This window comes from Dasypus novemcinctus, chromosome 7 (genome assembly GCF_030445035.2).
Source record: "Dasypus novemcinctus isolate mDasNov1 chromosome 7, mDasNov1.1.hap2, whole genome shotgun sequence".
In the NCBI taxonomy this organism is placed as follows: Eukaryota; Metazoa; Chordata; class Mammalia; order Cingulata; family Dasypodidae; genus Dasypus; species Dasypus novemcinctus.
The window spans coordinates 136477841-136504692 of NC_080679.1; the positions used below are offsets into that span (position 1 = coordinate 136477841).

The following is a 26852-nucleotide window of genomic DNA, read 5'->3' on the forward strand; positions in this document are numbered from 1 at the left end:
AAATATTTGATTAGAAACAAATGGTAGTGGAACAAACTGGACATCCATAGGCAAAAAAAAAAACACAACAACCTCAACCTAAACCCCACATCTTATTTAAAAAAACTCAAAAAGGATCACAAACTTAGTTGTAAAACCTAAGACAATAAAACTTTCAGAATTACATATCCAAAGGATTCCTATCTAGAACATACATGTAATGACTCTTAAACTCAACATAAACACACACACTAAAGAGGATACACAGATGGCAAATAAGCACATGAAAAGATGTTCAAGATCACCAGTCATTAGGAAAACACAAATTAAAACCACAATAAGATATTACTATATACCCGTTAGAACAGCTAAAATAAAAACCAGTGTCAATATCAAATGTTGGTAAAGATGTGGAGAAACCACATCTCTCAGACATAACTGGTAGAAAAGTAAAATGGTAAGAGTCACTTTGGAAAATAGTTTGTCAGTTTTTTTTAGAAACTAAGCATAACCTTACCATATGATCCAGCAGCTGCACTTGCACTATTGTACAAAGGAGGTTTATTTGTAATAGCCAAACACCAGGAAAAAACAGAATTTCCCTCAGTAGATAAACAGCTAAACAAATTATGGTACATTCTACTCTGGAATATTACTTAACTACAAAAAGGAACAGAATACTGATACAAAGAACAATGTGGGCAGATCTCAAGGGCATTACGCTAAGTGAATATAAAGAGGTCTCATGCTGATGATTCCATCTATATAAAATTGATTAACTGACAAAATTACAGAGGTAGAGAACAGACTGGTGTTGGCAGAAGTCCAGGGAGGGAGGGAGGGAGGGTGTGGTCCTAAAGGTATGTTGTAGGAGGAAGGCCTTTGTGATAGAACAGTTCTAAATCCTGATGGAGGCGGTGGCTTCCCAACTCTATATGTGCGACAAAATGACAGAACTAGCCACAAACATTGAACAAATATCAAATTCTTGGTTTTGATACTATCTAAGATATAAATAATCGGGGGAACTGGACGAAGAATACATGAGACCTTAGCATATTATCTTTACAACTTCCCGTGAATCTATAATTATTTCAAAATTAAAAGATAAAAGAAAAAAAAGTAACTTATGACTCATACAAAAAAGGTATAAACTCTAAATTATGAAAATCTCATTACCCAAAGCAATTATCATTAAGATGATTAAATTTTAAGTCTATCTTAAAGACAATATATGCAGAGCATGAATAAGAGTATGAAGCAGTTGCTTTATATCCTGAAAGCAAAAGATGACAAGGAAATAATCAGTTTAGAGAAGAAAAAGGTTTAGAGTACTTTTCTAACTTCTCAAATGCTAGCCGTAGATGATTAAAAAAAGAGACAGCAGCAGAGAGCCCCCAGCTCTCCCTCATCTGGATCCTATGAGGCTCAGCGCTCTTCCCTACCTCAGGGGATGGTGTGGCATAGGCTGTGTACGGAGGTGGAGATGACGCCACAGCTGCCTCATCGTACATGACTTCTGATCCAACATAAGCCTACAGGAGAGGAGAGGAATTATGAAAGAAGACAAGTTGTCAGAGCAACTCAACTATATGCTCAATGATACTATACATACAATGCTTTTTAATTAATAAAAAATTAAAGGATTAAAGTTTAATCTTTAAACAAATATAACAGCTCTCTGAGAGGTAGAGAAAGGCAGGAGGAAAAATCCACTGGTGCAGTGAGGGCCCCACACCACTCTGGAGATTTTTTTTTTTTTTAAAGATTTATTTATTTATTTAATCCCCCCCCCGTTGTCTGTTCTTGGTGTCTATTTGCTGCGTCTTGTTTCTTTGTCCGCTTCTGTTGTCGTCAGCGGCACGGGAAGTGTGGGCGGCGCCATTCCTGGGCAGGCTGCTCTTTCTTTTCACGCTGGGCGGCTCTCCTCACGGGCGCACTCCTTGCGCGTGGGGCTCCCCACGCGGGGGACACCCTTGCGTGGCACGGCACTCCTTGCGCGCATCAGACTCTGGAGATTTTTGAATGCAGGAGCAAGACAGTTCTCACTCAGACCCCAGAACTGGAACTCTCACTGCCCAGGGATGCCTACCAAAGCACTGTCACCCAAAGCCTGTTAAAGGACACTGGGATAGAATGAAGTACGTGCCCCAACAAAAACATGCTCTTCATCTTAATCTGCACTTCTGTGCCCATGAACCCACGTAAATAAGATCTCTTATAAATTTTTAGTTAAGGTGTAGCTCAATTGAACAAGGGTGGGTCTTAATCATTACTACTGGAGGCTTTATAAAGAAACCAAAAGCCAGAAGTCAGAGAAGGCCACACAGGGCCAGAAGTCAGGGGAAACCAGAAGATCAGAAAGGAAAGGACATCGGCATGTGATGGCAGGCAGCGGCACAAGCCAAGGACCCCAAGGACGGCTGGCAGCCAGCACCACGATGCTGCAGCCTTCGTGGCGAAAGCAAGCCTTGCAGGTGACTTGATTTGGAACTTCTTTTAGCCTCAAATCCATGAACAAATAAATTCCTGTTGGTAAGCCAAAACCAGTTTGTGGTATTTGTGATATCAACTCTCACAAACTAAGACAAGTTTTATACAATCATCAATAACCCTTCTATCCCCAAATAAAAACCTTACAATCTGGAATGTAGCAGTCAGGGATATGTTCTACACACACATTGTGGTTTTTGCATTTTTAAAAATCTCTCATGAAATTAATCTCCAGTGGACAAGAAAAACAAACACATGAACTCTTGAAAAAATTCCTTATAAGGAACTTTCTTGGTATCTTACCACTAACTATATGGATCATTAATGCTAATTCCATCCAAGAGAGGATTTTCATGAAAGAAAAGGATTCTACACGGTAAGGCTGGGAGATGAGTTGACTTGGGCTGACAGGAATGGAAAATGACGCTGTTTGGATATCACGCCTTTTTACTTTCTTTTCCCAAATGTGCAAATTTTTTCCTAAGCTTGATCTACCTATTTCTGTTCTTTCCACAGAGAAAAAGGAGAAAATAACATCCTATCTGAAGAATGAAAACACTGATCACAGAGAAAACACCGCCTTGATTCCCTGACAGACACAAAAAAGACATTACTAGCCTCTGCAAAGGGGGGGTCACTGCCTCAGGGACCTAGGCCAGAAGCAGGACCCAAGATAAGCCCAAATCCGAAAAATATTCACTTCACAAGGCTGAGATGTTATACAGAGAGAGGTGCCAGGAAGATGGGATTGGAGTAGGCAGGCAGGGCTTAGTTAGCTCTCTTGCAAAACCAGAAGAGGAGGGGCAGAAACTGTCCAAAATAGCTGCTTTGGGGATCTGCAGCCCAGGGGAGTAGCCCACGTGCTGTCCAAGAGGGAGTGCAGACAGAGTAGCAAAGAAGCTGAAAAGAAAACCATGCGTGAGCCACCCTTGCATCTGGAAGCAGCACCCAGTCAACCAGTGGCTGACAGCAGTCAAGTGAGAGGAGAATGAACATATTCCTCTCTGGGAAGAGGGAGGGTGCAGCAGAGGGCAGTGTGGTTTCTCTTCACAATTTAAGCAGCAGGGCCCCACACTGAATTGTGGCTCTAACTAGCTCAGAAACACAAGCCAGTAAAGCTTCAAAGAATTGCCTCTGTGGAAAGATTTGCCAAAGAGTGCGATCTGCTGGCAAGCCAGGGATGTGAAGGAAAACAAGATTTTTGGAGTCCATCCTATCCTTATCCCCAGGCCCCCCTGGATCTGGTCTGTGCCCCATTAGAGTGTCCTTGGCCTTATTGTGATCACTTAAACAAGGATATTTTTACGTTTTAGAGTAAGTTGAACCAAAAATCAAAGAGTCGTAAAACAGAACCACTAAAAGAGAGAGAAAAACTGACCATCAGAGCAAAATTACTAACATACTCAAATGCCTATACATCAAGAAAAAAGTACAAGTCATATTAAGAAACAGGAATAAATGACACAGCCAAAGGAAGAAATTGATAATCCAGATGAGACACAGGATTTAAAACAACTAATCAATGTTCACACAAATCTCCTAAATCAAATCAATAAGTTGAAGGAAAATATGGCTAAAGAGATAAAGGATATTAAGACGACACTGGGTAAGCATAAAGAATTTGACATTCTACAGAGAAAAGTAACAGTTTATTGGAATAAGACACAATGGTGAGATTACCAAAAACTTCCCAACACTTATGAAAAACTTAAATATCAATATCCAAGGACAACACACCCCAAATAGAATAAATCCAAAGAGACCTACCCTGAGACACATACTATTCAGAATTAAAGAGATAAAGAGAGAATTCTGAAAGCAGCAAGAGAAAAGCAATGCATCACATACAAGGGATTCTCAATAAGACTATTTCTCATCAGAAACTATGGAGACAAGAAGGCAGTGGTATGATATAGTTAAGGGACTGAAAGAGAAAAACTGCCAGCTAAGAATTCTTTATCCTTCAAAACTGAAGATGAGTTTAAAGTCTTCAGAGATAAACAGAAACTGAGAGAGTATATCACCAAAAGATCAAATTTACAGGAGATTCTATGGGAAACGGACTTTGGCCCAGTGGTTAGGGCGTCCGTCTACCATATGGGAGGTCCGCGGTTCAAACCCTGGGCCTCCCTGACTTGTGGAGCTGGCCATGTGCAGCGCTGATGCGCGCAAGGAGTGCCTTGCCACGCAAGGGTGTCCCCCGCGTGGGGGAGCCCCACGCGCAAGGAGTGCGCCTGTGAGGAAAGCCGCCCAGCGTGAAAAGAAAGAGCAGCCTGCCCAGGAATGGCGCCGCCCACACTTCCCGTGCCGCTGACTACAACAGAAGCGGACAAAGAAACAAGACGCAGCAAACAGACACCAAGAACAGACAACCGGTGGGGGGGGATTAAATAAATAAATAAATAAATCTTTAAAAAAAAAAAAAAAAAAAAAAATTTACAGGAGATTCTAAAGGGAGTGCTATAGCCTGAAAGAAAAAAAACAAGAGAGAGAGGCTTAGAGAAGAGTGTAGAAATGAAGATTATTAGTAAGGGAGATGTTATGCATAAAAAGGACCCTGTGGTCCTGCAAACCATGGCAGAATTCTAAGAGTTGCAAAGCTTTGTGAGATACAAACATTTCTAGAAAACAACACTGGAAACAGCATGCCTGGCAAGAACAGCTCTACCTGGCAATCTGTTTGGCAAACCCAGCTTGGTCACTGTCAGCAAAAGTGCCCTGCCCAGCTCTGCCTATATCCCCCCATTTTCATTTCCCACCTCCTATTCTATTTGTTATAACAACACTAGTAAAAATACTACTTACAACTGCCAACAGCACATCATCAACACGCAACTTACTGTGTTTGTCCTGGAATCTTGCAGTGTAAACTTCCAGGCCCTGGAGGAAAGAAAAACAAAAGGTTATTTTATTCGAGGTAACCCACCATCTACCTCAATGATTCTCAAACCTGGGACGGCATCTGAATTCCTGAAAATACTTGTAGGAACAGGTCTCAGGCCTCATCCCAAAACTCATTCAATCACTTGAAATATGCACTTCGAATATATGTCTTTAGAAAATAGCATTTATAATATTTAAAATACAACCTATACTAAATTTTTTTACTTTAGTTTTTAATAAACATAAACTGGACCATGGTAACTACTGTAACTAACTTGCTTTGTCACTTCATATCATACAGATCACCTTCATTCTTTTCAACAGCTACATAATGTTCCATGATATGAATATATTTAAATTGTCAGCAACTTTTTGCTGTTAAAAATAATGCTGGGAAGTGGATATGGCTCAAATGATTGAGCTGCTGCCTGCCATGGGAGGTCCCAGGTTCAGTTCCCAGTGCCTCCTGGAGAAGGCAAGCTGACACGATGGGCAGGCACAGCAAGCTGACACAACAAGATGATGCAACAAAGAGACACAAAGACGAAAGACAATGAGAGACACAAAGACGAAAGACAATGAGAGACACAATGGGAAGTCCCAGATTCAGTTCCCAGTGCCTCCTAAAGAGAAGACAAGCAGACAGCGAGCGCAAACAAGGGAAGGGGAGATAAATAAATAAATCTTAAATAATAATAATCATAATGCTGGGAGCAGGTGTAGCCCAGTGGTTTGATGCCTACTTCCCATGTACAAGGTCCCAGTTCAATCTCTGGTACCTCTTCAAAAAAAAAAAATTAATAAAAATAATAATAATGCTGCTACAAACATGCTTGTTACTCTTGCACCCTACGTAAATATTTCTACAGGACAAATGCCAAAGAGTGAAACTACTAGGCAAGAGTGCCTACAGCTGCAAGCAGGAGAAATGCATCCATCATCCATGTGGAATCTAAACCCCCTCTTGATGTTGAGGGGGACTGGACATAGCCATCCCAGGTCCACAGGATGGAGGAATAGAGTATGGATTAGAGTGGACTTACTAGTGTTCTGCTGGGGAACTACTGTGATTCGTAAGGGAAGAAACTGTAGTAGTGATGTGGAAAGGGTGGCCACAGTGGCTGCTGATGTCGGGAGAGGGAAGTAGAGATATGGTGTGGGGGCATTGTCAGGATTTGGAGTTGTCCTAAGTGGTGCTGCAGGGACAGATGCTGGATGCTGTGTGTCCTGTCATGGCCCACTGGGTGGACTAGGGGAGAGTGTGGACTACAATGTAGACCACTGTCCACGTGCTGCAGCAGTTCTCAAGAATGTATTCGCTGGGTACAGTGGATGTGCCACAATGATAGAAGAGTTTGTTGATGTGGGAGGGGTGGTGTGGGTGGGGTGGGGAGTATATGGGGACCTCATACTTTTTGAATGTAACATTTAAAAGAAAAAAAAAAAAAAGATATTTCAGTGTGTAGATAACAAATGGCTCAGCAAGACAGGAACAAATTATACTCCTACCAACTTTCCCCCCATATGCTCACAAAAACTAGATACCTGAATCTAAAGTCTTGTAAGAGTTCACTAAATTGACAGGCATAATGTTGTCTCTCACTCTCATTCCTCCTATCCCTCACTTTTCTTGCAAACCCCAATCCTCTTCTCTTTACCAGTTCCTTTAATTCTTTATCAATGCCTTATTTCCGTTTTATTTTTATTTTTCTATTTCTTGACTTGAAATCTTAGTTCATTATTTTTAAATTCCTTGTTCCCCAATGAATGTATTTTAAGTTGCAAAATTCATCCCAAAGGTTTTATATGCCATATACCACTGTCATTCATTTGTTAAAATGGCTTCATACTGGATTACTGCCTCTCATTTGTGTGTTTTAGAAGACTATTTTTTTCAACTTCCAAGTGATTAGAATATCTTTTCCTATTATTCGTTTATATCTAACTTTGCACTATGGTCATAGACTATAGCCTATGTGCTTTCCACTTTTTGAAATTTGATGTTCATGATGAGATAAGTACAGGGTCAATTTTTGCATATTTCACCAACATTTGGGGAGAATGTTTTCTTTATTGGGTAGAAAGTGCTATATCTAGCTAACATCAAGTCTGTTAATTAAATTATATAAATATTTACAGCTTATTTCCATATGCTTGATTTAATTTTGAACAAGATGGCACTGTGCATCTATGACTGTAGTTCTGTCAAATTGTCTTTTCATTTTAAATATGATTTGCTTTATATTTTCAGATACAGTGACAATGTAGGTACATGAGTTAATAATTGTTATACTTTCTTCTTGATTATACATTTGTCAATATAAAATAATGCTTTTCTAGTTAATGTTCTTTACATTATATTTTGTCTGATATAAATATTATTACCCATGATTTGTCTTATTGTATTATGCTACATCTTTGTCACGACTATTTATTTTCTCGGTGAATGATTTAACTATAAAAAGATATATGCCAGGGAAACGGACTTTGGCCCAGTGGGTAGGGCGTCCGTCTACCATATGGGAGGTCCATGGTTCAAACCCCGGGCCTCCTTGACCCGTGTGGAGCTGGCCATGCGCAGCGCTGATGCGCGCAAGGAGTGCCGTGCCACGCAAGGGTGTCCCCCGCGTGGGGAGCCCCACGCGCAAGGAGTGCTCCCATGAGGAGAGCCGCCCAGCGTGAAAAGAAAGAGCAGCCTGCCCAGGAATGGCGCCGCCCACACTTCCCGTGCCGCTGACAACAACAGAAGCGGACAAAGAAACAAGATGCAGCAAATAGACACCAAGAACAGACAACCAGGGGAGGGGGGGAAATTAATTAAATAAATAAATCTTTAAAAAAAAAAAAAAGATATATGCCAGAGCGGATGTGGCACTTCCCACATGGGAGGTCCCAGGTTCTGTTCCCCATGCCTCCTGAAAAAATAAAAACAAACAACAAGCAAAACAAACGAAAAAACCAACTCAGGGAAGCCAATATGGCTCAGTGGTTGAGCACCAGCTTCCCACATACAAGATCCCAGGTTCAATCCCCAGTCCCTGCAACCTAAAAAAAAAAAAAAAAAAAGGTATATGGCATTTTAAAAAAGCAGGCAGTAACAAAAAAAAATAAGAAAATAAGAGAAGACTGAAATCCCACTTCAGTTAATCTACATCGATGAGTACATTTGTCAAGAATGGCTGGTAAACACCACACTCCAGGTCTTGTGTTTTGGAAGTCCGCCTATTTGCCTGGTTTACCCCTGCTGTGAGCAATCTGCATTCCCCACTTGGATATCTGAAGAACTCTCTTGCAAACTTTCAATAATCAGAATATCTCAATGACAATCACTCTGCACCAAATTTTCTGATAGTGTACCTCCCATTTTTAAAACAGCTTTACTGAAGTATAAATGTATATATTTGAATTGTATCATTTGATAAATTTTGACCTATGTGCAAAGTGTGCAATTATCACCACAATCAAGAAAATGAACAAACCCATCCCCTTTAAATTTCCTCATGCCCCTTTAAAATCTCTCCTCCACCCTCCCAGCTCCCCCTCCCACCCAGGCAATCACTGATCTGCTTCCTACACTACAGATTATTTTATATTTTCTCAACTTTATATGAATGGAATCAAGTTTTGACAGGCTTCTGTTACTCAGCCTAATTTTCTAGGACTCATACTTGTTATTGCAGGTATCAATAGTCCAACCCTTTTTATTGCTGAGGAGTATTCCATAGTACCACAATTTATCTACCTACTGAAGTACACTTGGATTGTTTCCAGTTTTTAGCTATGAAAAATAAGCTGCCATGAACACTCATGAACAAGCTTTGTATTGATGCAGACTTTATTTTCTCTGGAGCAAACACAGAGGAGTGAAATATTTGGAACATAAGGTAGGTATATGTATAACATTTCAAAATTGCCAAACTGTTTTCCAAAGTCATCATACCAGTTTGCATTCCCACCAGTGTATTGGAGTCTCAATCATTCCACATCCTCACCAAAACTCAGTATAGTTTGTCTTGTTAATTTTAGCCAATCTAGTATGTATGCAGGGGTGTAATTTGTATAACATAATCTTTTCATAGGCTTATTTGCCATCCTTATATCCTCTATGATAAAGTGTTCAAACCGTTTGCCCATTTTTCAATATGGATTTTTAGTTTCATAATTGAGTTTTGGGAGTTCATTATATATTCTGGACACAAGTGAAACAGGCTAGTAAAATAGGGAATTAACAGACGGATCTGAAACCTGGCAGAGAGTCCACATGGACATCAGTAACCCCCAAGACGACTGATGGAAGACCCCACCCCTAAGATTCTGCTATCCTGAACAAGGACTTCCTCTGGAAGCCAGGAGAAGCCCCAGATATTCCCCAAGGACTTTATCACTGGGTCGGCACTGGGGGAGTGATAGGTGGGTGATCAATCAAAACAGCACACAGCAGGAACCCCTCCCCTGCCATTAGCAAAGGGGTGGAATAATTAACAGCTTATAAAGCAGACCCCGAGGCTGGACGCACCCTGCTCTCTTGCCTCTGGACCTGTTCCTGCCCTCTGCACGCCCCCTCTCGCCATTTTTTCTCTGCCCTGTGGCCATGCAAGTAAAACCTGGGCATCTATAACCTATAATGAGGAATTGTAGTCTGTAAATTAGCCCTCTTTATCCCTTTTCACCCCCGTCCTCTCTACCTGGGACCTCTGATCTATCATTTTCTCCCATTTCTCTTTCCTCCCTACCTGAATAAATTACGGACCTAACTCACCCAGTGTGGTCTTGAAATTCATTTCTGCAGCATAGCCAAGAACCTAAATAAAATCTGGTAACACAAGTACTTTGAAAATATTTTCTCTCCAGTCTATGGTTTGTCTTTCCATTTTCCTAATAGTCTTCTGAAAAAGTAGATTTGGGGATTGGGGCAGAGAGGGTGTTGATTTTTTAACTTTTAGTTTTGAAATAATTATAGATTCACAGGAAGTTGCAAAGACAGTACCAAGAGGTCCCATGTACCACTCACCCAATGTTCTCCATTCTTGTTACAGCTTACATTACTATATAATATCCAAACCAGAAAATTGACAATGGCATAAGTAATATATACAGCTCTGTCATTTTATCCCATTTCAGATTAGTGTCATCACCACCATAATTAAGATACAGAACTTTCCTATCACCACAAAGACCTCCCTCATGCCACCCCTTTTAGTCACACCCATCCCCTGCGGCCCCCATCCCTAAGTCCTGGCAACCACTATCATTTCAAGAATGTATATATAAATGGATACATAAGGTATGTATCCTTTGGGATTGGTCAAGTACAAAATGTTTTCAGTTTTTATGAAGTCCATTTTAATAATTTTTCTTTTAATGGATGGTGCTTTTGATGTCACATTCCATAAAACTTTGCCATAATCTAATGTCACAATGATTTTCTTCTGTTTTGTTTGGGATGTTCTGTAGCTTTATATTTAACTTTTGGGTCTAAGACCCATTTCGATTTAATTTTCTATATATAGTGCCTCATGTGGATCAAAGTTATTTTGTTGTTGTTGCATATAGATATCCAATTGTTCCAGCACAGTTTACTGAAAAGTCATTCATCTGCCTTCGTAACTTTGTCAAAAATCAGTTATCTATCAATGTATGGTTCTATTTCTGGATTCTCATTCTTTTTCTTTGACTTATTTATCTATCTCAACCCCAAAGCAGCATACTTAGATAGTGAGAGTTTAATAGTAAGTCCTGAAGCCAGGCAGTATTAGCCTTCTTACCTTTTTCTTTTTCAAAGTTGTTTAGGCTATTTTAGGTACTTTTCATTTCCAAATAAATTTATGGAAATTAATAAACCAATTTATCAGTTCTCCAAAAGACCCTGCTGGGGTTTTGATGGGAGAACTGAGTCCCGATATTTCAAGCCATGATCAAGGAGCCTCCCTCCATTGATACAGACTTCACTGACATCCCTCTGCAGTGTCTTAAAGGTTTCCGTGTGCAACTCTTGCCCTTTTGTCTGACTTACCCTTTAATATTTCATATTTTCTGATACGAGTACAAGTGGTACTTTTTAAACATCAATTTCTAATTATTACATTCAAACACTTGATTTTAATATATTGATCTTATGTCTTGAAACCTTGCTAAACTCATTATTTCTAGTAGCATAGATTTCATTTTTGTATATAGTCCACCAACATCATCTGTAAACAAAAATAGTTTTACTTCTTCCTTTAAAATTTGGGCTCTTTTATTTCTTTTTCTTGCTTTATTTCACTGGCTAAATTACCCAGTACAATGCTGTACAGAAAAATGTTGGTGAGAGCAGATATGCTGTCTTTTTCCTGGTCAAGTATAACTTCAGTAGAGTTTTCATGGACAGCCTTTGTTACACTGAAGTTTCCTTCTATTTCCAGGTTTCTAAGAGTTTTTAAATCAGGAATGGATGTTGAATTGTGTCAAATTCTCCTTCTCAGTCTACTGAGATAACCATGGTTTTTCTTTTTAATTTACAGTGAATTACATTGATTTTTCCCTACATTCCTAGGGGGGGGAAATGACTGGGTCATGATATAATAACCTTTTAATATACAGTTGAGTTTGATTTATTAAAACTTTTGTATAGAAATTCTCCAACCACTGTTGGTCTGTAGTTTTATGTTAGTGTCTTTGCTTAGTTTTGGTATTGGCCTCAAAATGAGTTGGGAAGTGTTCCTCCTCTTCACTTGCATGGAAAACTTTAATGAAGCCATCTGGTCCTGGAATTTCCTTTGTGGGAAGATTTTTAACCAATTTAAATGCATTAATAGATATTAGACTATTTTATTTATCCTTGAGTGAGCTTGATGTCTGCAACTTTCAAGAATTTGTCCTTAGCTGGTGTTTCTGCGTGATGAAACTGGACCCAGAGGGGATCTCTTTTCATAAGACTATCATGCTACTTTACTGGAATTGTAGTTGGTATTGGGGTTTAAGATATATTTAGGGGATTGAATCTTTTTACTGACAATATGATAGCCAGGCCCTGAGCCTCAACAGACTCCAGCGCCTACAATCTGAACTATTGGACTCACCTCACTCAGCCAAGATGGAGTTGAAGAAGGGCAACCACCACACCATGGAGCCTAGAGTGCCTACAACTGAAAGCAGGAGGTTTGCATCCAGTAATCATGTGGAATCTGAGCCTCCTCTTGACACAGAGGTGCAATGGACACAACCAATCCAAGGACCTCAGAGAAAAGGTGGCAATGGAGTGGGAAAAGTGGACATGGTGGCTGATGGGTATGGGGAATGGCTGGAAGAGATGAGATGTGGAAGCGCCTTTCGGACTTGGAGTTGCCCTGGATGGTGCTTCAGGGGCAATCACCAGACATTGTAAATCCTCCCAGGGCTCACTGGATGGAATGGGGGAGAGTGTGGGCCATGATGTGGACCAATGACCATGAGGTGCAGAGATACCCAGAGATGTACTTACCAAATGCAATGGATGTGTCATGATGAAGGGAGTGAGTGTTGCTGGGGAGGGGGAGGGGTGCGGTGGGGATGGTGGGGTCGAATGGGACCTCATTTTTTTTAATGTAATACCTTTACAAAATCAATAAAAAAAAAAAAAAAGACTGAAACACACACACACAAAAAAAAGAATTTGTCCTTAATCTTTAAGCTGAACTTATTGGAAGTCTTTCATAACACCCTTGTGACCATTTGAAGTTCTTTTATGAATCCCAAAAAGATCTTGCTCTTAAACTAATCTATTTATGTAGGTGTGGGTACCCTTTAATTGCATTAGAGTTACTTTAGCTCACTTGATTAGGTTGCTTTTGATTAGACTATGTCAGTGAGGCTTGACTTCTAGCTGGGTCTTCTGGCTAGGTCTGAAAGAAACGGAGACATAAAGAGACAGAGACACATGAGAAAAAGGATGCTGCTATATTTGATCCTGCTTTGTGTGAGAAAGGCAGAGAAGCCAAGAGACTGAGGGAGGAGGCCCAGAGACGAGCCCTATGCCTGCATGCCCACAGCTAAGCTCCAGGAGACAGCAGATTCTGGAGGGGAAGGCAGAAACCTTGGCAGAGAACAGCAGCCATCTTGCTCACAAGGTGGCAGGACCCTGAGAAAATAGCTCAGCTGATGCCTTGATTTGGACATTTCACAGCCTTGGAACTGTAAGTTTTTAACCCCAAATAAATCCCCTTTATAAAAGCCAACACACTTCCCGTGCCGCTAACGACAACAGAAGCGGACAGAGAAACAAGACGCAGCAAAAAGACACAGAAAACAGACAACCGGGGGAGGGGAGGGGAATTAAATAAATAAATAAATAAATCTTAAAAAAAAAAAAGCCAACACATTTCTGAGACTTTGCGTCGGCAGCCCTTTGGCAAACTAAGACACCAGCCTCATTCCTGTGGTATCTGCAGAATCTGTAGTGATGTTACCTCTCCTACTCCTGATACTGGTATTTTGTCTCTTCTTTTTCCCCTGTTGAACCTGGCCAAAGATTTACCAATGTTATTGATCTTCTCTAAGAAGTTTTTGGTTTCATTAATCTTCTCTGTGGTTCTTCTGTTTTCTATTCCACTGACTTCCACTCTGATCTTTACTACTTGCTTTTCACTGCTTACTTTGGGTTTAGTTTGTTCTTCTTATTCTACTTTCTTAAGGGAGAAGCTAATGTCATTAATTTGTGACTTTTTCTTTTCTAATATAGACATTTAAGTACGATCCGTACTTTAAGTACTCCTTTATTAACTATTAATATATCCCACAAATTTTGATGTTGTGTTTTAAATTTTCATTCAGTTCAAAATGCTAGTATTCCTTATTATTTTTCTTTGCTTCATGGATTCAAGGTGCTAGAATTAATTTTTTCCAAATATTTGGGGATTTTCTAGATATCTTTCAGTTACTGATTTCTAATTTAATTCCACTTAGAGAACATATGCTGTATGACTTGAATCCATTTAAATTTATTGGGACTTGTTATATGGCATGGAAAATGGTTTATCTTGACAAATGTTCCATGTGAACTTAAAATAACATGTTTTGCCACCCTGGGGTAGAACATTCCAAAAATGTCAATTAAGTCAAATTAGCTGGTAGTGTCTCAAGTCTTCTATAACCTTGATGAATTTCTACTTCTTCTGTCAATTATTCAAAACCAGATTCTGAAATCTCTGACTATAACTGTGGATTCATCTATTTCTCCTTACAATTATATTAGTTATTTTCACTTCAGGTATTTTGAAGCTTGGCTCTTAGGTACATAAATATTAATGATCTTGATGAGTTGACACATTTATCATTATCAAAGACCTTCTTTATCCCAGATAATTTTCTTTGCTCTGAAATCTACTTGGTCTCATTAATATATTAGGCTGGTGCAAAAGTAATTAAGGTTTTGCACTGTTGAAATTTGCTATTTGATATTGGAATACATCCTTAAATAAATGTAGTTATGTTATACATCATTTTAATGTACATTTCTCGCTTTTTGTTTTTGGCTAATTACTTATTACTTGCTGCTTATTTTATATTTATTTTATACTATGGAAATTTTGTTAAACAAAAAGCAAATCTGAGCAATTTTCTTATTTGAGTTCAAAATGGGTCGTAGAGCAGCAGAGACGACTCACAACATCAACAGAGCATTTGGCCATTGTATGTGATGAATGTACAATGCAGTGGTGGTTCAAGAAGTTTTGCAAAGGAGACGAGAGCCTTGAAGATGAGGAGCGTAGTGGCCGGCCATCAAAGTTGACAATGACCAACTGAGAGCACTCATCAAAACCGATCCTCTTAAACCACAGAAGTTGCCAAAGAACTCAATGTAGACCAGTCTACTGTCATTCGGCATTTGAAGCAAATTGGAAAGGTGAAAAAGCTCAATAAGTGGGAGCCTTGTGAGCTGACCAAAAATCAAAAAAAAATTTTTGTTTTGAAGTGTCGTCTTCTCTTATTTTATGCAATAACAAAAAACCAGTTCTCAATCAGATTGTGACGTGCAATGAAAAGTGGATTTTATACAACAACCAACAATGACCAGCTCAGGAGATGGATGGAGAAGAAGCTCAAAGCACTTCCCAGAGCAAAATTTGCACCCAAAAAATGTCATGGTCACTGTGTGGTGGTCTGCTGCCGGTCTGATCCACTACGGCTTTCTGAATCCTGGCAAAACCATTACATCTGAGAAGTATGCTCAGCAAATCAATGAGATGCACTGAAAACTGCAAGGCCTGCAGCTGGCACTGGTCAATAGAAAGGGCTCAATTCCTCCCCAGGACAATGCCAGACTGCACGTCACACAATCAACGTTTCAAAAGTTGAACAAATTGGGCTACGAAGTTTTGCCTCATCTGTCATATTCACATGACCTCTTGCCAACCGACTACCACTTCTTCAAGCATCTCTACAACTTCTTGCAGGGAAAATGCTTCCACAACCAGCAGGCTGCAGAAAATGCTTTCCAAGAGTTTGTCTAATTCCGAAGCATGGATTTTTATGCTACAGGAATAAACAAACTTATTTCTCACTGGCAAAATTGTGTTGATTTTGATGGTTCCTATTTTGATTAATAAAGATGTGTTTGAGCCTCATTATAATGACTTAACATTCACGGTCTGAAACTACAATTCCTTTTGCATCAATCTAATAGGTACTTTAGCTTCCATTTGACTAGCGGCAGCATGATTTATTTTTTCCATTTTTTTTTTACTTTTAACCTATTTGTATATTTTTAGTCTTTCTTATAAGCAGTATATAGTTGAGTCTTGCTTTTTTTAAAATCCAATCTGACTACCTCTGCCATTTAACTGGGATCATTAGACCATTACATTTAATTTGGTAACTGACATAGTTAGATTTAAGCCTATCGCCATAATTGTTTTTTCATTTGACCCATCTATTCTTTGTTTTCCTTTTCCATCTTTTTTATTATTATGACTACATTTTATGATTTTTATGATTACATTTTATTAAGGAGGTACCAGAGATTGAGCCTAGGACCTCATACATGGGAAGCAGGTGCTCAACCACTGAGCTACATCTGCTCCCCCATGATCACATTTTATCTTCTTTGTTGATCTGTTACCTTACTTCGTTTTGTTAATTTCCTGGCTACTTTAGGTTTCATAACACATATCTTTAACTTATCAAAATCTACCCTCAAGTGATGTTATACTACTTAACATATTGTATAAGAACCTTTTAAGAGTATACATTTACTTTTCCCCTCCTGATCTTTGTTACTGTTGTGATACATCTTACTGCTGCATATGATAAATCCCATATGCTGCATTGTTATTATTTTGTTCCAACATTCAATCAACTTTTAATGAGACTTAAATAATAAAAATATTTTGTCTTATACAGTTACCACTCTTGATGCTCTTTGTACCTTTGTGTAGCTCCATATTTCCATCTGGTATCATTTTCCTTTAGTCTGAAGGACTTCCTTTAAGATTTCTTGGGAGCAGGTTTGCTGGTGATGAATTCTTTCAGCTTCTCTATCTGGCCAGGGGTGCATTCTTGGAAAAATCTGCTTCTGTTCCTAGGGTTTTGTTTTCCACCAGACTAGGAAATTTTTCAAGGCTTGCATTTTCTTTTTCTCTTTTTTCCTCCATGATTTGCCAAGCATACTTGCATAGTTGCCAAGCTATTTCTCTAAATCCTGCTCATGCTTAAAATTGGAAGTGATAGCCAAAACTTCTATTTGCTATGATATGGTATGAGTTATTTCTCCTTGACACCCCTCTTTGCCCTATCTAGCATCAACTGTTCTCATCACCCCAGTCCAAACCCTGCAACAGTGTGATGACAAGGTCTTGCCCTCAATCACTTTTCTGTAACCTGAGGGCTCAGGGCAGGGGGGGGAGGGATTTCTTCTGGGACTGATTAAGTCCTTCCTTAAAAATGTGGGTTCTACACTCTCTTCTGAGCATAATCCTTTGAATACACGAGTCCTTATGCTAGAAGCTCACTTCACTAGTCAGAGAACTATTCTGCTTCTGTGAGTGTCAAAGCCTTCCAGTGCCCTGGAATGACAAATCCTAGGGAAACCTTCCATCCTCTTCAGGTACCAAGGATATATTCCCAAGGGGTGTTCCTTGGCTATTCCAAAAAGTATCTTACTCCTTAATCAGCATCTCTCCAGATTGCAGGGATTTTCCAAAATTTTCAATATTTAATTAAGTCTGACTTTGTTACTGCTCCTGGGAGACAGGATGAGGATAAGAACAGTAATATACTTCAGCAATCTTTGAATTATAACCTTGGCTTTTCATTTTTATAGTTTGCATCTGAGGTTAAATCTTATTTAGTTTTTGCTGCTGAAAAGTTTTCCTCTTCATTTACAAGTAGCTGTGGATGAATCTTTACCCAAAGATCTCTTGCTCTCTCTTTTTTTCTTTTTTAACCTTTCTGTGTCATTTTATTTCAAGTTATGTCCCTTATTAACAGAATATACAGCTGGTTGTATTTTGCCCAATCTCGGATCTTACTCTTTTCAAGGGGAATTTAACCAATTAGCATTTATTGAGATTATGGATATGATCAGTTTAAGTACTGCCAAGTCATTTCCTGTCATGCATTTTTCATGTTTTCCTGGTGTTCCCTTTTCATGCCTTTCTTGAGGAAGTTTTCTGTTTCTTTTTATTCTTCCAGTTTTATACTCCTCCTTTTCTAACCTCCCTAATTTGTACCCTTCAAATTAGAAACATTTGTAAACCTCTATTTTCTATGTATGTAAAAAACCAAGTCAGCCTCCTTCAACACATCCACCTTTCTAGGCCAGACAAGGCAAGGCCTTCAGCATACTCGTACCTCCCCCCAACATCTACAACCAAATGTCCCATGGTGTGTTAAAATAGTCTAAGGTATTTTAAATTGTTCTAGGTATTTTACATTGTTCCAGGTATTTTTTCCCACTATTACCTAAGGGAATATTTTGAACATGTGGCATTTCGGCTTCCAGTAGAGCAGAATAAAGACAAAGGTCTCTGGAGACAAAGCTCCAAATCCTGAATTCACTGTTAGCACCCAAACTTTGGGATGTATGGTAGGCAGAAAAACGACACCACCACCACCAACCCCCAAAGATATCCAGGTCCTAATTCCTAGAACCTGCGATATGTTACCTTACATGGCAAAAGCGACTCTGCGACTGTAATTAAGGTTAAGGACTTGAAATGGTGAAAGTATCCTGATCATCCTAGCAGGCCTAATCTAACCAGCTACAGAGAACCAGCGAGACGGTTGCACAAGTAGGACTCAGCTCACCACTGCTGGTTGGGGAAGGGGCCACAGCCAAGGAATACAGAAGGCCTCAAGAAGCCAGTTTAAAAGGCAAGAAACAGATTCTCCCCCAGAGCCTCCAGAAAGGAACACAGCCCTACACCTTAATCTTAGGCAGTGAGGCCCAGGTTGAACTCCTGACCTACAAAACTGTCAGACAACAAATACGTACTATTATTTTAAGCCCCTGAGCGTGTGGTAATTTGTCACAGAAGTAATACAAAACTAACATAGGAAGCTACTTAACCTCTCTACACCTCAATTTCTTATAACAATAGGAATAAACTGTACCCACCTCAAAACATAAATAATGTATGTAAAGCAGCTAGCTCAGTGCCTGGTTCAAAGTACGTGCTCAATATATGTTAACTAGTATTAAATAGTAATAATATAGAACACTTTACTAAAGTAGCAAACTGGCTTGTCAGGTGAGCACTCCTCCATCAGTCTTAGGCAAAGCTACATCTCTTAGGGAATGTACCATTTAAGATCCAGTGATATAAATCAGAAAAATATAACAAAGAAGCTATATCTGGAATTTAAAATAAACAGAGTTTTGCAAGGAATGAATGTTTACACTAAAGATGAGTATGTAAGTCAAATGTGGAGGCAGGTACCCTGAAAAAATGGTCTACAGAATTTTGTGAAAATATCACATAAATAAAAATATTTCAATAATTTCTGCTAGTGAATTCTCATGACTTCAGAGTTATACCATGGTAATGGTACAAAGTGGACAGAAAAAAAACACTCTTCTCCCCAAATTTCGTTTTAATCAGTGGTTTCAAGATTCTGTTCCAACATGAACACCAATGTTTAAAGTTGGGTTTTCTTCCTTGCATTTCTCCATCCTTTCTTTAGAGATGGCAAAAGAGAATAAGAAACCCCAAAGGAAAGAAAAGGCTGCATGACACAGATGCCAGCACTCTTTAATAAAGCATTAACTGTGAAGTGAAAAGGCCTTTTAAACAGACATGTCAATGTCAATTGAAAAAAAGCTAGAGAATCATCTAGGGATGGGATAACAGTGAACCCAGAAGTAGATGAGAATTGTGGCTAATGGTACAGATGCACGAGTGTCCTTTCATGAGTTAGAGCAAATATACTATTACAGGGTGGTGGGAATGTGGAGAAGCATGGGAAAAAAAAAACTGGAGTAACTATGGGCTGTGGTTAACAGCAATATTGTAATACTCATGCATCTAAACCAAAGACATACTGTTTTAATAACAGGAGTATGAAAAAAGTGTGCCAAATGTATGCTATGGATCATGGTTAGTGGTAATAGCCTGATATTATCTCATAGTCTGTAATTAATATTCCACCATAATGTGGCATGTTGGTGAAAGGATGTTGTATGGGAATTCTACCCATGTACATGATTGTTTTATAAATTCATAACTTCTGTAATAAAAATATATTTTAAGAAATAATAATAGGGTGAGTTGGGGGTAAAATATACTGAATATAAGATATGGACTTAGTAATAAGATTTTGATATTTTTCATAATTTGTAACAAATGTTTCACAACAATGCAAGGTGTTGATGGTGGGTTGATGTATGGGACTCTATGATATTATGCGTGTTTGTTTTGTAAGTTCACAGCTTTTACTATACATTTATTGTTTATGTATGTTCATGTATGAACGATGTACTTCAATTTTAAAAAGTAAAAAAAAATTTACATAAAAATAACACAATTTAAGAAAATGTTCGACTATGCCCATCATCCAATTCGCATCTAAAGAAATGAAAAAGAGAGCACAAAGTGCCTATATACTGCTACGTTCTGCCATTCATTGTATCCTGGGTTCCTGCCCAGGTCACCCTTGAGAAGCAGAAACTAGAATCAAGGTTATTACAAATGGAAAAGACCGTTTACATTTCCCTCATCCATCCTCTCTGAGACACTTATTCTGCAGCCTGAAGGAAAACTCCACTCCATTCTTTTCTCTTCCTGAAAAAGGAAATCTAACTGGAAATTAAAACAAAATATTTTTTAACACTGTATAAGAAACCAAAACTTACAAACAATCATCTGTGCTTTCTGCACAAAGACTGATAGTTTTCCCATCTCGGCAAACAATCTGCAGCATACAGTCTTTTGGTTTTCCATCTGGAGGCTGAATATCTATGAAAAATAAGTAGAATAAGGAATATTTACATAATTTTTTAAAAGGATATCTTCTTATAAAATTCTAAGAGACCTAACTTCTCAGGTAAGCAAAGGATTAGAATGAATAAGTTAACTAATACATCTGGGAAAGAACTCTTGGCTTAAGCCAAGAAGATGGAAGGAAACAGCTAGGTTCACTGGAAAGACCAGCAGCCAAGAAAACTTCCACACCAGAGTGCCACCAAACCTGGACACAAGGCTGTGGCTCTCAGAGACACAACCAATACAAAAATTAGCAGTATTCTGCATTTATAGTCTTCTAACTAAAATGAATAGAACTGATAGAATTAAAGTAAATTAAATTAATACTTCTGACTAAAACCCACAGGTGCTACCAAGTGATTCAAATACAGGCAGAATACACACAGGAAGAATACAAAGGAAAACTGACTGTGGTTTGTAGCTTTTGGAGAGCGAACATTCCAATTACATAAATATCTTTGTTCTGTGTTACAGAATCAAAGACATGAATCACAACTCGGTTCTAATTAAAGTTCCTGAAGAAGCAAGAAGTGAGCATTTCAGCACCTCTTCTAGAAGGCAATCTACATACTGGGATGTATAGACTAGCTAACACATTAGAAGAATAAGCTCTCACACATTGAAAAGTGTTCAGATAAGCATCAGATAACACAGTAGTTAACTGCTGTTATTCACAGGAAACATCAAACCAGTTCACGCTTTAACAAAAGTGAAAAGCAGAATTTTAATATAGCCCTGGGTACCAAGAAGTAAGAGCAACAATATTTGAGCCTGGGTTAGGTAGGGATTTCAATAGCTAGTGAAGGAAGACTTGGATCTCAAGAACTAATATGTAGGGACAGAAGTTACAAAAATGGTTCCTACAAGCAAACACCTCCTTTGTGGCTCCTATTCCAATTAGCAGCAGAGCTAGTAAAACAGACACAGAAGTCTACACGTGCCACTTACTAGAAATAGAAAGGTCTTATGTTTGTTAAAATCTACTCTTTTAAAACAAATATTAGGATAACTCCAGGACACCAAGTCATCCCAGATTTTAAGAAACTGACTGGAGCCATCATCAAACAGATGCCAGTTTCTGAGTCACCCTTCTTCCTTCTTAGAGTTCCCAACTGTTCGTTTCTTTAACTTCTCCATGACAGCAAGCGACATGAGTTGTTTTTGTTTCCATATTAAATGGAGTGGGTCTAACTCAGATGAAAAATTAATTTGCCCAAAGCAAACCCGTCTAAATGCTTAGCATCCATTGTGGTTACCCACTTCTCAGAGAGAACCTTTCCTTGGTCTGTTAATGAAATGAGAATGGTACAGAAGAAGATCCAGTGGGCACCGAGAACAGACACAGGGTAGATGATAAGAGTTGGCCAAGACACCCCTACCCCGACACTCGTGTCCCATTCGGATGTTGATGCAGTCCACGGGCATGTGGATCTTATCTTCCACGCTCTGCCGAGTCTGGTCATCATAATAGATCAGGTGGCCATCTGACCACAGGTCAAACCAATTCTTCTTCCAGCGTTTCAAAATAGTACCTGAAAAAAATGGGAAACCATGGCTTTGAGCCAAAAGAACAAGATCTTTGTCCTCTAATTCCCAGGTAACTGGGAGCAAGAAACCCAAAGGAAACATCCCCCGGGGGAGGGAGCCAGAAGTACACTTGGGTAGAGCCCATGAGAAAGCAACCTCAAGGGCATGGAAACCACGCTGCAGCAGGGCTCTGTTGTAACACGCTGCAGACACTACCTCGATGAGGAACTGAGGCTGAAGAGGAAGCACGTCCCAAAACTTAAAAAAACAAACCACATTAAGTTCAAAAAATACCTTGATTCTGAACTAATGAAACATGTCTAACGTTTAAGTCCCCATGTGGTAGAACTAAATTTTCCTAGTAGCATCTAAATTTGTTGGACTGTCCACAAAATGATGGAATGTGAGGTGTCTATTTGCAAGTAACAGTAATACCTTCCTCTTTGGGAAAAATACCTTTTTTTCTTTTTCTTAATGGCCTTCCTTTAAGTCTTTTAAACATTTTCACCTCTGAGCAAGCCCAAAGATACCTCCGCTCCTAACTCAGATGCAGAGACAAAGTCAGGCATGGGAGACATGGCAGGACCCAGACCCTGGAGCCTGACTCCTACCCGCACGCACTCAATTACCTCACACCTAGACAGAACTTAGCCTTTCATTTTGCACTCTTGGAAGAGGCACTTAACTTTATTAAGCTATCATGTCCTTGTCAGCCAGAAGGGAAAACCACAGAAGTGACGTTAAAGTTCAGCTTCAGGCCTAAGTCACCCCTGCACCTTTCTCACATACACACACTGTCCAGAGCCCACTACTTTAGAAACTAGACTGCATCTTCTGTTTCTGTAGACCTCACTCTGATTCTTGCCCAATGTGGATAAATTCAGTCCATGTGCCTCCCTACTATGCACTCATATCTACTAGTGATGCCAATCAAATATGCAGTACCAGCTTTCAGAATTTCTTTTACGAGTCTCAGGCACCCTCCTCACTGGGAGTGGCATCCACAGCACCTGCCAAATGGATCAGTAAGTGACACCTAGTATCCATCTGACTGGCAGCATCCAAGCCATGCAGAAACTTCCAGATAGACTCCCTGGGTTGGGGAGTTCTGCCCAGGTATCTGTCACCTGCCATCAAAGCCCTGCCTCAGATTCCCAAGTCAGGCAGCCATCCAGTGGTCAGATATGGGGCCCTGACAGTCTGTGTGGCAACAGCAGGAGAAGGAACACTGGGGATCACTTTGTCTATACATGGCCACACATGTATCCTGGCTGCTCTGAATCCTGGTAAATATAATACACTTCACCTTATTTTATTTTGTCAGGTATTTCTGCTTTTAGCAAAGAAGAAAAATCAACCCACACATCTGGGGAGGAGGATATGGATTACATTTTCTGAATATACTTTTCAAATAGCCATGGACCAGGGCATGGGAAAAGCCTGTACAATTTATTGAAAGGACGTCTATTTTGTGTGCATCGCTATGCTAGGCAGGGATGGGAAGCACAAAGCTGTCAAAAGGTCAGCCCTCACTTAGGAGAACAAAGCATCCACGTACAGCTGAGGTGGTGCACCACAGCCTAAGGAGAAAAGCAGAGGATACTGAAAGGGCCAGCAAAGGAAGGCACACCCTCAAGGCCTGAGCGAAGCCCCCCATGACCCTGACCACTGGGGAAGTTAGGACCACAAAGCCCAAGGCAAGAAAACGTACGCAAAGATTGAGGCTAGATGCCAAGATTTTCTTTTTAAAATGAACATGACAACAGCTGTATCTAAACCAAGAAAAAGGGCTCTAACAGACCTTGATAGACTACCTGGTTCAGCTCTAGGTCTAGAAACTACAGAATTGGTCAAGGGAGAGAGACAACTCCTGGTAGAAATGATATTAGCATTGGGCAGACCTGAGTTTGAATGCAGGTTTATTGCCCATTGTTTACTCTTGGACAAGTTACCTAATATTGCTGAACCTCAATTTCTTTAACTGGAAAACTATAATAATATCACCAACCTCTTGGGGCTGTTGTGAGAATGAAATAAGAAAATATAAATAAAGTCTTTACAATAGGAACATAAACAAGCTTTGTAAACAATAATTTTTATGAACCATCTAAGGGAGGTAGTCCATTTGTCACTGTTAGTTTCAACTTGAGGTAAGTTCTGAAGGTATCACTCAGACATAAATCTGTGTCTCTGAGCAATAAACAGTATGTACTGCAGCTAGAATCACAGATGATACAAATATCCACTTTTCCCTTAAGTCTGCTCTTTTGAGAAGAAGCAGAATAATCTGCTTATTCTTCCTTTAATAAACAGAGCTGGTTATCCCCTCTTTAAAATGTACTATGAATCCTATTTGGGCCAGCAGCCTCAAAGATAGTCTACGAAAGAAAGGATCACAGAGATAAATCTAAGAAGTAGATCTCAATCCCATAAATCTCCTCCCTGGCATTCTTTTGGAGACACGAACTGGAAAACAGGTTTGGTTTTAGATAAATTCATTCCAACAAGTCATATCTTCATCCCTATATTACTAACTCCTTGGTATCTGAGCCACTGCTCTATCCCCAGGTAGTAATATTTCCTACACCCAAAGATTCTAGTACCTCCGTGACAAAATATCAACGAGGCAGGTTAGATTCAGGCAGAGCTTCAGGTCAGCCATTAATAATAGACCCTGGTAGTGAGGAAAGAGAAACCAGCAGCAACTGTCACCATTTCCTGGTTCCTGTCTCTGCAGTAATCAAGGAGCTCCGTGGAATGGAGAAAGATGGTTCCTAGAGCTCTAACACTTTTCAAGAGGAAATTCAGGGCCACAACATTAATAAGGCTTTACTATTTGCTTTTCAGTGTGGTCTGTTTCATCAGATGGAGATAAAGAAGTGTCCTAGGCAACACCAAAACCAGACCGAGGTACTTGTTTCCTGTACTCACTCTGTCGCAGCAACCATCCACTTTTTACAAACGCCATCTCTTCACCTACAGGAGAAGAAAGAGGCAGGTGAAAAAAATTACACCCAGAAGGAGAAAGGCCATCTGGCCCAAGCCCCTAACCTCATCCCTTGCAAGGTCATTCTACCTCATTGGCCACCCAACATTTACTGAATACCTCACCCCTCACCTCCCACCCTGGGTTTCGGCCTAAGCACCCTGCCCACATTTCTAACTCCACTCAACAGACCTACAGCAGCCCCGGGAACACTAAGCCTTGGCTCTGTCTTGACTTGCTCAGGTCTTATGGTTCTGCTGTCCAGCTGCTCGGCTTTATCCCCGATATGCCCAGTCAGGCTAAGTGGCCAAGTCAGGATGGAAAATCAGAAGTCAGGAAGAAGTTTGACAAATTTAACTACATAAAAAATCAAAATTTTTTGTAAGAGGAAAGAAAATAGTCAACAAGATTAGCGACAAATTAAGAAAAAGTATTTACAACCATAAGGCAGCTATGAGCTCATTTCCACTGAGCTCATAAGTGTCATAAAGAAAAGTTTGAGGTGGTTTACAGAAAATGAACCACAAATGGCCAATAAACTCATAAAAAGAACACTCAATTTCTCTATCAATTCAACAGAAAAACATCAAAACAGAATTAATTTTTCCTATTAGATAGGCACAAGTGAAAAACTCCATGGTACCTTGTGAAAAGGAAAGGTCATAGCAGGAATGAAAACCGTTACATTTTTTGAGAGAGGAATTTGACAATATCTAAAAGATTTCACATATTCAGACAGGGTGTGGGGCTGGTCCTGGCTCCCATCCACAACTCTTGGACTTGGGCATTTGGGTGACATTCACCAGACACCAAATGCACTCAGGCAGCATCCGAGAGCACCCTCCCAGGGCCTCCCAGGCCATCACTGGCAATTCCGGACCTCCAGATAATACTTAGTTTATTGTGGACAGGATATTAACAACTGGGAACCAGGTAGGAAAAAGGACTTTTATCACGGGCCACTTAGGCAACATGGGTCCAGCTCATGGTCACAGTCACAACCACTTTAACTGTCACCCTAATTCCCTGACCTGAAAATGAATAGCCCGCCTCTCCCTCATCCTAACCCTCAACCTAACTCGTCATGGGGACACTGGATTCAGATCACCTTTGTGAGAAGTCCACCCGTGATCTTGTACCCTATGGACATCCCTTGGGTCAGGTCAGGAGGGCCTTCTGGATCAATCTACCAAGCACTAATGGGGTGGTGCCAGAACACAGGTGCCACCAGGCCAGAAAGGTCCCCAGAGGCTGCCCTCCAAGGACAGCGGAGGTGGGTTTCTTGCCCCATGGCACCCTGTGGGGCCTCCAGGACCAAGAGGGAGCCCAAGTCCAGCTACCTGACACTAAGGGAGGCCACCGCGTCCCTTCTTCGCAAAGGATGCCTAAGGGTCAGGGGTCAGACACTCCTGGGACCATACTAGCTCAGGCGGCTCCTTTCCTGTTCCAGCACCAGACTTAGGCAACCTCCTAGAGCCTCAGACAAGTCGTGGAAGGCCTTGTGGGGCCTGCATGAGGGCCAGGGGCCAGTCCTGCAAGCTGTTCCT

The 26852-nt window shown here is 40.0% G+C and overlaps 1 protein-coding gene across 8 annotated transcripts in view; it reads right to left on the reverse strand.

Annotated features, from left to right (window-relative positions):
* Window positions 1–26852, reverse strand: part of PLEKHB2 (pleckstrin homology domain containing B2) — a 53051-nt gene that overhangs the window by 14666 nt on the left and 11533 nt on the right. For 4 of the 8 annotated variants that reach the window (XM_058301198.2, XM_058301204.1, XM_058301199.2 and 1 more), the window contains 5 exons: window positions 25251–25295; window positions 22172–22324; window positions 20663–20765; window positions 5313–5352; window positions 1425–1514 (listed from right to left, as the gene is read on the reverse strand). In XM_058301198.2, coding sequence (XP_058157181.1) covers window positions 1425–1514; window positions 5313–5352; window positions 20663–20765; window positions 22172–22324; window positions 25251–25287 — 423 coding nt within the window. In that variant the 5' untranslated portion in view covers window positions 25288–25295. The remainder of the gene's footprint in view (window positions 1–1424; window positions 1515–5312; window positions 5353–20662; window positions 20766–22171; window positions 22325–25250; window positions 25296–26852) is intronic. The other 4 variants (XM_004454554.4, XM_012523714.4, XM_058301207.2 and 1 more) reach the window with 2 other exon arrangements.